Source organism: Sinohyriopsis cumingii, chromosome 3 (genome assembly GCF_028554795.1).
Source record: "Sinohyriopsis cumingii isolate HCF-2022 chromosome 3, ASM2855479v2, whole genome shotgun sequence".
NCBI lineage: Eukaryota > Metazoa > Mollusca > Bivalvia > Unionida > Unionidae > Sinohyriopsis > Sinohyriopsis cumingii.
The window spans coordinates 21,514,296-21,526,475 of record NC_142963.1 but is presented as its reverse complement, the minus strand read 5'-3'; the positions used below and the strand labels follow the sequence as shown (position 1 = coordinate 21,526,475).

At 30.0% G+C, this 12,180-nt stretch overlaps 1 protein-coding gene across 2 annotated transcripts in view; it reads right to left on the bottom strand.

Annotated features, from left to right (window-relative positions):
* LOC149802520 (uncharacterized) overlaps positions 1 to 12,180 on the bottom strand; it is a 176,557-nt gene that overhangs the window by 41,189 nt on the left and 123,188 nt on the right. For both annotated transcript variants that reach the window (XM_089951759.1, XM_089951760.1), the window contains exons 61-70: positions 9,805 to 9,948; positions 8,524 to 8,663; positions 8,121 to 8,237; positions 7,451 to 7,703; positions 6,652 to 6,790; positions 6,028 to 6,204; positions 4,272 to 4,389; positions 1,137 to 1,327; positions 659 to 797; positions 158 to 362 (exon numbers count right to left, since the gene is read on the bottom strand). In XM_089951759.1, the coding sequence (XP_089807885.1) occupies positions 158 to 362; positions 659 to 797; positions 1,137 to 1,327; positions 4,272 to 4,389; positions 6,028 to 6,204; positions 6,652 to 6,790; positions 7,451 to 7,703; positions 8,121 to 8,237; positions 8,524 to 8,663; positions 9,805 to 9,948 (1,623 nt within the window). The remainder of the gene's footprint in view (positions 1 to 157; positions 363 to 658; positions 798 to 1,136; positions 1,328 to 4,271; positions 4,390 to 6,027; positions 6,205 to 6,651; positions 6,791 to 7,450; positions 7,704 to 8,120; positions 8,238 to 8,523; positions 8,664 to 9,804; positions 9,949 to 12,180) is intronic.

Genomic DNA, 12,180 nt, shown 5'->3' with positions numbered 1-12,180 from the left:
TAATGCAGGTTTAAATAAGTTGTTTTTACTTATAGTAAAGAACTGAAAGTTAATGTATTTTCAATTTAGAAGCATTACATTCATAGTGCTTTTCAATGAAATCATTACACACGCATGCCTAAATGGTTATCACTAGAACACTTAGTAATATACATACCGGGTTTCACATGGCGTATATACCATCCTAGGACAAGATAAATGGCCCCATCAATGACCATCATGATACATGTCCAAGAGAAACTTGTTGAGTCCCCATGGATGGGACTGGACTTGATGTTAGACCATTGAATTCCTATCAACTGCTCCTCATAATGAGCTAGGTACTGCGCTGAGAAACCAAATGCCGACGTAGAGGACAGACACTTGTAAAAGAAATGGTTATAAAGCTTTCTAATATAGGTCTGATCATCATTGCCTCTCAGAATTAGTGAAATAAGAATAAAAGTTCAGACTGAACATGTACATTTAGCAAATGACTTAAGTTTGATTAAATAAAATGGTACATTAAATAAAATGGTATGTTGTTCTCTTTGTACTGCATCAGAGTATTATTTAATAATTCATTCGGTTATGCTCAAAGTTCAAGGACAATTTTTAAACTATTGATGTGTTTTGAACTTTTAATATAAAGATAGTCAAAGAATGATGTTATACTTACTGCAAGTGTCTTCTGCCAAAATGTCATCTCTAGTTGAACAGAAATTAGAACAATAAAGGGAAGATAGCTAATCAGATAGACTATCAATACTGTCAACATCGCCATTGTGGTTCGGGTGAAGAATGCAGAAACAAAATAGCTGAAAATATAGAGAGATGTCTAACTTGTTATCACACCAACATTTGCGACTTATTTAAGTTCTTGAAAGGTGAACCCCATCTAATAGTAATTAAAATCATTATCACTTGTTAAATTACCTGATAATGCATATCAAGAACGTTCTTTACTGATTTTAATTATAATTGATTGAAAAACAGTAAAGATTATACACTAAAAATTCCATCTCTTTCGAAACATTTTAGTTTTAATTCTGATTTGGATTATGGATTTTATCAATTAAAATAAACTTCAATGATTGTCTTACATTAACTATAAAGGAAAGAGGGACAGAGGATAAACAACTACTTTTATTACTTACCACAACATTGTCGTGGAAAAGCAGAAATCCAGGATATACAGATATAGAATCCCAAAGTCAGTCTGCCTATATATGTTTCCATATCTAAGGATAATGACGACAAACAAAGTAACCAGAGCCATCATGCTCATTGTAGTCAGAAACCAAGCCCACCAGTTGAGGTAGCTTTTCATTCCCATTATTTGCAAGGTCTGTGATAATAAAAATCAGTAGTCTGTAATTCATTTCTAATAAAGATGCAGTAGGCATTTAAATAAGTTGCAAATGAACAAGAGACAAACATAAAAAGTTACTTCTAATATTTCACTTGAATAGTTTGGATGAAGATTAAATCTCACTGCTAATTCCAGTATGATTCAATAATACATATAATATGACTCTGTTATCCATTTTAAGTTATTTCTCCATATTATAATATTGTTATCAATAAATCATTTTTTGAATTGAACTGAAAATTAAAAAAATTCCACTTTTGTGTGCAGATTAAAATCTGTCTCTCAGATAATCATTCATGCATATTAAAAAACATCTCCCATATAAACCATGCATGCATATTTAGATGAATTTCCAATATAAACCATGCATGCATACTTAGATGAATTTCCAATATAAACCATGCATGCATACTTAGATGAATTTCCAACATAAACCATGCATGCATACTTAGATGAATTTCCAACATAAACCATGCATGCATACTTAGATGAATCTCCAATATAAACCATGCATGCATACTTAGATGAATTTCCAACATAAACCATGCATGCATACTTAGATGAATTTCCAACATAAACCATACATGCATACTGAGATGAATTTCCAACATAAACCATGCATGCATACTTTGATGAATTTCCAATATAAACCATGCATGCATACTTAGATGAATTTCCAACATAAACCATACATGCATACTTTGATGAATTTCCAACATAAACCATACATGCATACTTTGATGAATTTCCAACATAAACCATGCATGCATACTTAGATGAATTTCCAACATAAACCATACATGCATACTTTGATGAATTTCCAACATAAACCATGCATGCATACTTAGATGAATTTCCAACATAAACCATACATGCATACTGAGATGAATTTCCAACATAAACCATGCATGCATACTTTGATGAATTTCCAATATAAACCATGCATGCATACTTAGATGAATTTCCAACATAAACCATACATGCATACTTTGATGAATTTCCAACATAAACCATACATGCATACTTTGATGAATTTCCAACATAAACCATGCATGCATACTTAGATGAATTTCCAACATAAACCATACATGCATACTTTGATGAATTTCCAACATAAACCATGCATGCATACTTTGATGAATTTCCAATATAAACCATGCATGCATACTTAGATGAATTTCCAACATAAACCATACATGCATACTTTGATGAATTTCCAACATAAACCATACATGCATACTTTGATGAATTTCCAACATAAACCATGCATGCATACTTAGATGAATTTCCAACATAAACCATGCATGCATACTTTGATGAATTTCCAATATAAACCATGCATGCATACTTTGATGAATTTCCAACATAAACCATACATGCATACTTTGATGAATTTCCAACATAAACCATACATGCATACTTTGATGAATTTCCAACATAAACCATGCATACATACTTAGATGAATTTCCAACATAAACCATACATGCATACTTTGATGAATTTCCAACATAAACCATGCATGCATACTTTGATGAATTTCCAATATAAACCATGCATGCATACTTAGATGAATTTCCAACATAAACCATACATGCATACTTTGATGAATTTCCAACATAAACCATACATGCATACTTTGATGAATTTCCAACCTAAACCATACATGCATACTTTGATGAATTTCCAACATAAACCATGCATGCATACTTAGATGAATTTCAAACATAAACCATGCACGCATACTTTGATGAATTTCCAATATAAACCATGCATGCATACTTTGATGAATTTCCAATATAAACCATGCATGCATACTTTGATGAATTTCCAACATAAACCATGCATGCATACTTTGATGAATTTCCAACATAAACCATGCATGCATACTTAGATGAATTTCCAACATAAACCATGCATGCATACTTAGATGAATTTCCAACATAAACCATGCATGCATACTTAGATGAATTTCCAACATAAACCATGCATGCATATTTAGATGAATTTCCAACATAAACCATGCATGCATACTTTGATGAATATCTTAAAAAATATGTAAAATAGTTCACTTCTACTCTCATGCAACATTTTTCCTTCTTCCTTAACAACACAGTTACATCTTGTCATATTCCAATGGTTTTCCTTCTTCCTTAACAACACAGTTACGTCTTGTCGTATTCCAATGGTTTTCCTTCTTCCTTAACAACAGAGCTACGTCTTGTCGTATTCCAGTGGTTTTCCTTCTGCCTTAACAACACTACTACGTCTTGTAGTATTCCAAATACCATTCCAAAACTCATTAGTTACAATTTTCATTGGAGAAAAGCTAATATTTTTATATACAAGCATATCTTAAATGTGATTATGGCCAGATATAATAATAGATCTGTGATGGAAATATGCATATGCCCCACAAAATCAACAAGGTGCAAATGCATAATGATCAAAAAATGTGATCATTTTGGTAAAATTCATTCAAATGAAGCAATTCTATGCTATGATCCACATATGCATACAAACTTGTCAACCAAATTTAATTTGTCTGCATCAAGGTGTTTATTGGTGATCGTCCTAAAACAGGTTTTCAACGAGAAGTCTAAACTGAGAAAGTTCAAAGGACTGATAAAAGTAAAATAATATACTTTTGATTACATGAAAATATAATGAAATTATCTGCATGTACATATAATGATAACTGCCAAATATTGTCTGGGTCATATAGCTTGTGTTTAAGCATGCATACAATTTAGCTCAGATCATGGATTGGAGAATACATGCATATACAAATGTAATAATGTTCAGATAGGACAGAAAAAATACATGAAAATGTTCTGCTAAACTTGTTGTGGGTGCAATGTAAAACATTCAAGTTAGAAAATGTAATGAAAATTGTTCAATTTTAAAATGAGACCACAATACCTCTTCCTGTCCATCTTCTCGATCGAAAACTAAATTTCTGGCAGCTATGGAAACTCCAGCAATCCATGCGATGGTCATTATAATAGGCAGTAGATATGAACTCAGCACACTAATATAACTGTAAAATACACAACGTAAGAATATATCAACAATTATAAAGTTAATTCTACATGTCACAAAATCATTTTGGGATTGATTTTCATGTCAGCATTGGGTACATAATTTTTTGATCTTTCTTTACTGCAAACTATACCTTGGTTGCATTCTTTGTGGATACAGTGGTCCCCCTCTTGAACGACCCCTCTGACCAGTGGCCACCCACTTCTTATGGCCAGATTCCCTAGGCACTGATGAGTTTGTGTTCAAACATACCCCTCAGGAATGGCCACCCCTCTCTCTAACATGACCAGTGGCCAGCATATTAGAACAACAGTGTAAAATGTATCCCTCATAAGCTGCCACTTTTTATATTAAATGTGTCCAGAACCAATAATTATTCCTATTGTAAGGTAAGTAATTAGATTATCTTTACAGTCGATACCTGTCTCCTGATGGCAGCTAAAGTACATGTAACACTAAGATTAATATTATATCTTGTCTATAATAGCCGATGTTTGCAGGAAATGGGCGTAGCAATGTTTTATAGAATTTTGGGCTTCACACATCTGTCAAGTTCTTCTCTTTGATGATTACAACCGGACATAACTGTCAAGATCATAACATGTTCAGCATAGGCTAAATATGGATTTTGTGGATTAGTACGCAGATAAATTAACCTTGAACAAACAGGGAAAATTAGGTTGCATATGTACTATTTTCAAGGAATATTTGAATTTAGCCATTCCAGTTTGAAGCATTAAATAACCTGAGCATTTGAGTTATCCTCTTATACGCCAGCAACAATTATAAAATATTTTAATGCAGACAAATACTTTCATTGTTCAATTTGGTACTTTCAGATATCATCGTGCGAAAAGAAAATTAATAGACATTACAAAACACAAAATTACAGAGGAGCCACCAGTTTCTGATCTCTAATTTGTGTGGGCATGAACTCTGGCATAAATGCTGCACACAGCTATCAAATACTTACTAATGAGCGAAGTAAAATATTAATTGCATATTCTACCTGCAGTTTCTTAACAAATTATAACTCTGGGTAAAGAAAGAACTGAATGAATTAATTTTTCTGATAGGATAAAATGTCTTAGCATGGAAGTGTGTAGGAGGTAAAACACTCATTATCAAGAGAAAGCTAATCAAAAAAGGCATTTTATAAAATAATGAAGAATAAATAAAGTGAAAGGATAAAGTAGTTGAATTGTCATTTTAAATTGAAAGCATTCGATATACAAAACAAAGTATAATGTGTGATCATACTCATTTTATTATTATGCTGTCAGAAACTGGCTTTAAACATTTAGCCTGGTTCTCTACATGTGGTCAGCAAGAAAGAACATCGCTAAATAGGCTCAAGAAAAGTGTTCATTCGTTACACCTGTTACATGTTTTTGTCCTTCAATTTGGTATAAAGAAAGTAATACTACTAGTGTAAAATCAGATTTATCATTGGTGACATGATTTAAAAGGTTTCTTCAAAACATAAGCTTAGCTGTGCATTGATAGTATACAATCATTATTTGACCTTTTGGAGCAGTCAGTATTGCTTAAGCATGGTTTCTATATTTGTATTGATGACTTTTATTCTGGATATAAATATACTCGAAATGAGGGCGATGAAAAGGTTGGAACTTACTCATCACGTTTATGACATGGGAATGGAAACTGTTTTAATGCTAGGCCTGGGCTGGTAACATCTTGTCCGGTATGTAGGCTGATGATTGCCCTTTCAATCATGTCTTGAAGTTGTACAAACCCACGAAGGTAACGTAGATCTTCTTGAAAATTATCCTCAGGTATGGGTCTCCAAAACCTAGATATAGAATACTAAAGCACTGCATTATAAAATTGGTATGAATGAAAAAGAACAATTATTGACCAAGCTAGAAACACACACACACCATATATATATATATATATATATATATATATATATATATATATATATATATATATATATATAGTGTGATTAATCCTTTTTATCAGCGAGATAGTATCATCCTTATTTGTAAATCACAAAAATGCTTTAGAATATAATAATCTGATTGATGGTAATATAAGAGAAGTGATATTTGGATTATTTTAAGCATATAAGAATAAGTATTTTCAAACAACATTACGTTGTATAATATTGAACACAGGAAGCTGATAGCAATGGCTTGTATAAAACGTTTCAACAGTGTAAATCAAATTCTACAAAAAGAGAAAAGCAAATAAAACTTCTCAGTCTCTAAGTCATCATGTTTTTTTAATATCTTACCATTCTTTCAATCTTTCTGTATGCGGAACATTATCGATGTCCATACGAAGTTTATACTGCATATGTTTTGGCACATCAGTTGTAAGCTGTCTCTTTCTCCTTCCCGTTGACATATCTTCAACATTGATAAATACCAACCCTGTGAAAAGGATACAATGTTACTTGTGTACAATATGGAGTTTGACTGAAAATCACATAGATGAATTTGAACTCTCTTTGAATGATTTGAATCGTAGATACTAAATTTAACCATGACGACAGTGCTTGTATCGCATGAAGTTGTTTTCAGGACGTCAAATACATGTCAATATTTAGCAGCAAATAGACAAAATGCATTACCTGCAATCAACAATCTGTTATTATTTTACAATTTATCTCAAAGGAGAGGTTTAATGATTTAATCAATCAGCGATTAAATCAACTTATTTCATAAACCATTGTTTAAATTATTTAAAGGCTTAGTACATAACATTGTATACAACATTAAAGTATAAATTTATATTGAAGCTTTCTGTCTTAATACTAATATTACAGTAGCTAGTTTTTGTTAAAATATAATTTGTAAGACTTTTTTGCACAACAATATGTTTCAGGAGATATGTTCATCCTTTGAATACTCCACTGACAGAGATGCAAGACACATACGTTTTCAGGTGACAATAAAAGTATCTAAGTCAAAATGAAAATTATTGGATGAAATGGTAAGAATTCTACTTGTAATATTCAGCATGGTGTTTCAAGAGCACAACATGTGAGCTATATGTGACATATAGTGTATTCTATGAAGCTATTACAGTACCAGCCAAAAATTCATTTTTGTTGCTGAGTTTCACTCCTTCCTTGTTCATTTCATCTTCGCTTGCAACAGGGACAAATCTGTTCATTTCCAAACATGATGTGTAGTTCTCAGTAAGTCTAGCAGCATTAGATAAACTTTTGATTAGTAAAGGATCTGTACTGTTGAAGGCATACAGTGAGTTTTGTAACTCTTCCGCTGGTACCCCAGTAATTTTCACCATAAGGGATTGAATGAACCGATCACTGAATAATTTCTGCAAGACAAATATGAAAAATGAAGTTATTCAGTTACTGAATAATTTATAATATATGAGTCAGAATGAAACTGAAGATGAGGGATGTTACAGTTGAGGAAATTATATGAAGGCAAAGAATGAGCTATTCACTGTGACTGACTGGCCAAAAGTATGAAAGTGATTAGGTATTGGGATGATGTGACAGTTCATTATGTCAATCTTTAATTAGTAAAAGTATGATAACCTAATAAAAACTGTAATACTATAACAACATAATTCTCATAATTCTATATATAGCCCAATGTATTTCTTGGTACTGAAGATGACAATATTATCCCAAGAGGTGGCCAGTCTTGACTAGTTTCTCCATTACAGAAACTTGATCATATAAAAGAGCAACATTTTGTATAGAAATAAGAAACTAATTTATCTTACCTGTAACTGATCTTTAGCCTTCTTTGACCCATATAAATTTTGAAGACTTTCACTTCCAGCTGCCCATTGCTTAGCAGTTGTGTACACGCTCTCCAGCATCTCAAATGTGTCATTGATCTACAAAGTATAAATTTCATGAGCAGTGATTATAGTCACAGATAGTCAACAGACTAAAAGAAATAATATAGCAAAGATTAATGTTGACAATTATTCCAGTATTTACATGAAATTATATTCATTAATGTTTGTTGAAAGAATTTTATTCATTTCATAAGATATTTCATATTGATGACACATTATAAGGATGGAATATAAAGAAAATTATCTAATCAAAACAACAATTAACGAATGTTACAAGCAAAAGCATGGGGTCTTATAGCTAAATGCTATATATAACTCAAACCTTTTGCACAATTTTCCTGGTTATGGGTGTGTTAGGCGTGTACAGAATTTTTCCTCTTATTATCGGTTTTAGGTACCCCCATATGATTGGACCTCCTTCTGCTTTCATTATATCTTTGTAGAGATTTCTGCAAAACTCTCCTGCAATTAAATGTATCCATTCATTAGTGTAATGTATCAATTATTCCTTAATCAGAACCTTCTGCATTGAATTCTTAAATAATAAATATTTTAAAGAATTTAAAATACTTACATGAAAATATAATTAGGAAGCTTTCACAAATGCTTTTTCAAACACTAACATGCAGACATTTTAAAAAGCATGGTAGCATAACATGAGCATGTGATATGTTAGCATTATTTACAGAACTCAAATGGTTCACAATATATGACAGGACAGATTTTCACAAGGCAGTTCTTTTATATAAATGTCTACATGGAACTGCATTAGAGTATCTTCAGGACTTATTCAGGCCTTTTTCAGCACAATACCAGTTGAGATCAATATCACATAGAAACCTTCTACCACCAAAACCAAGAACAGAATAATTTAAAAAGAGCTTCCAATACTCTGGTCCAGTTATGTGAGTTATGTGGAACAAGCTTCCACTACATGTAATATCAGCTGAAAATATTAGGGTATTTAAGAAAAGATATATGAGCATGTATCTGCTTCTAATAGATAATGGAATTTAGTAATTTAATACTAAACATGTTAAAATAAACAGTAATTATTGCTATCTTCATATAATGTGCATTGTTATACTCTCCTTAGAGGGCCTCGAGGGAGAATAGTCCTTGACTAATGAATCACCCTCTATAAATAAAGCATTATTATTAATTATTATTATTATTATTTTTCCATATTTCAATTGGAAGCCACAGGAGTTTTCCATCTTAAAGAGTTTATGTTGCCAGCTTTGCTCTCTCTTTAGATTTGAACAGGACACAAAATGGGCAAAAGTTATAAATTGATTATGAACTAAATACATTTTCATTATTTTTGCAAGTCAGTAACCTAATATATACTTTCACAAGTCATTAATCAAGTGTGTTTGCCTGACAATGTGAATGTTTATCAGTGAAGTTCTAGGAAATGCTTTATATATATATATATATATATATATATATATATATATATATATATATATATATATATATATATAGATATAGATATATATATATATATATATATATATATATATATATATATATATATATATATATATATATATATATATATATAATGATGGCACAATCATTTTATATATATTTTTTTTACCTGGTAGAGTCATCATTTCATCCACCTGACTGTCTGTCAGGGTAGAGGCATCATTCATGACAGCCGTATTCAAATTAAAGGCATCATTTACTGCTGAATCTCCACTCCCACACAATAAAGATGATACTGATAATGCTTCCCCTCCTATACACAAAATGTTGGAAACAAAAATGTATGACTATTTTACATTAGAAAATTTTCAATTTAATTGTAATGAGTTTTACATTCGACGATTTTCAATTTAACAGTATGAGCTTTACATTCCATGATTTTCAATTTAACAGTATGAGCTTTACATTCCATGATTTTCAATTATAATAGTATGAGCTTTACATTCCATGATTTTCAATTATAATAGTATGAGCTTTACATTCCATGATTTTCAATTATAATAGTATGAGCTTTACATTCCATGATTTTCAATTATAATAGTATGAGCTTTACATTCCATGATTTTCAATTATAATAGTATGAGCTTTACATTCCATGATTTTCAATTTAACAGTATGAGCTTTACATTCCATGATTTTCAGTTATAATAGTATGAGCTTTACATTCCATGATTTTCAATTGAATAGTATGAGCTTTACATTCCATGATTTTCAATTGAATAGTATGAGCTTTACATTCCATGATTTTCAATTTAATTGTAAGAGCTTTACATTCAATGATTTTCAATTTAATTGTAAGAGCTTTACATTCCATGATTTTCAATTTAATTGTATGAGCTTTACATTTCATTATTTTCAATTTAATTGTAAGAGCTTTACATTCAATGATTTTCAATTTAATAGTATGAGCTTTACATTCCATGATTTTCAATTTAATTGTATGAGCTTTACATTTCATTATTTTCAATTTAATTGTAAGAGCTTTACATTCAATGATTTTCAATTTAATTGTAAGAGCTTTACATTCAATGATTTTCAATTTAATAGTATGAGCTTTACATTCCATGATTTTCAATTTAATTGTATGAGCTTTACATTTCATTATTTTCAATTTAATTGTAAGAGCTTTACATTCAATGATTTTCAATTTAATTGTAAGAGCTTTACATTCAATGATTTTCAATTTAATAGTATGAGCTTTACATTCCATGATTTTCAATTTAATTGTATCAGCTTTACATTCCATGATTTTCAATTTAATTGTAAGAGCTTTACATTCAATGATTTTCAATTTAATTGTATCAGCTTTACATTCCATGATTTTCAATTTAATTGTAAGAGCTTTACATTCAATGATTTTCAATTTAATTGTATCAGCTTTACATTCCATGATTTTCAATTTAATTGTAAGAGCTTTACATTCAATGATTTTCAATTTAATTGTAAGAGCTTTACATTCCATGATTTTCAATTTAATTGTATGAGCTTTACATTTCATTATTTTCAATTTAATTGTAAGAGCTTTACATTCAATGATTTTCAATTTAATAGTATGAGCTTTACATTCCATGATTTTCAATTTAATTGTATGAGCTTTACATTTCATTATTTTCAATTTAATAGCATGAACTTTACATTCCATGATTTTCAATTTAATAGTATGAGCTTTACATTCCATGATTTTCAATTTAATTGTATGAGCTTTACATTTCATTATTTTCAATTTAATAGCATGAACTTTACATTCCATGAGTTTCAATTTAATTGTATGAGCTTTACATTTCATTATTTTCAATTTAATTGTAAGAGCTTTACATTCAATGATTTTCAATTTAATAGTATGAGCTTTACATTCCATGATTTTCAATTTAATTGTATGAGCTTTACATTTCATTATTTTCAATTTAATAGCATGAACTTTACATTCAATGATTTTCAATTTAATAGTATGAACTTTACATTCCATGATTTTCAATTTAATTGTAAGAGCTTTACATTCCATGATTTTCAATTTAATAGTATGAGCTTTACATTCGATGATTTTCAATTTAATTGTAAGAGCTTTACATTCAATGATTTTCAATTTAATAGCATGAGCTTTTCATTCAATGATTTTCAATTTAATTGTAAGAGCTTTTCATTCAATGATTTTCAATTTAATTGTAAGAGCTTTACATTCCATGATTTTCAATTATAATAGTATGAGCTTTACATTCCATGATTTTCAATTTAATTGTATGAGCTTTACATTTGATGATTTTCAATTTAATTGTAAGAGCTTTACATTCGATGATTTTCAATTTAATTGTATGAGCTTTACATTCGATGATTTTCAATTTAATTGTAAGAGCTTTACATTCGATGATTTTCAATTATAATAGTATGAGCTTTACATTCCATGATTTTCAATTTAATAGTACGAGCTTTTCATTCAATGATTTTCAATTTAATAGTACGAGCTTTACATTCCATGATTTTCAATTTA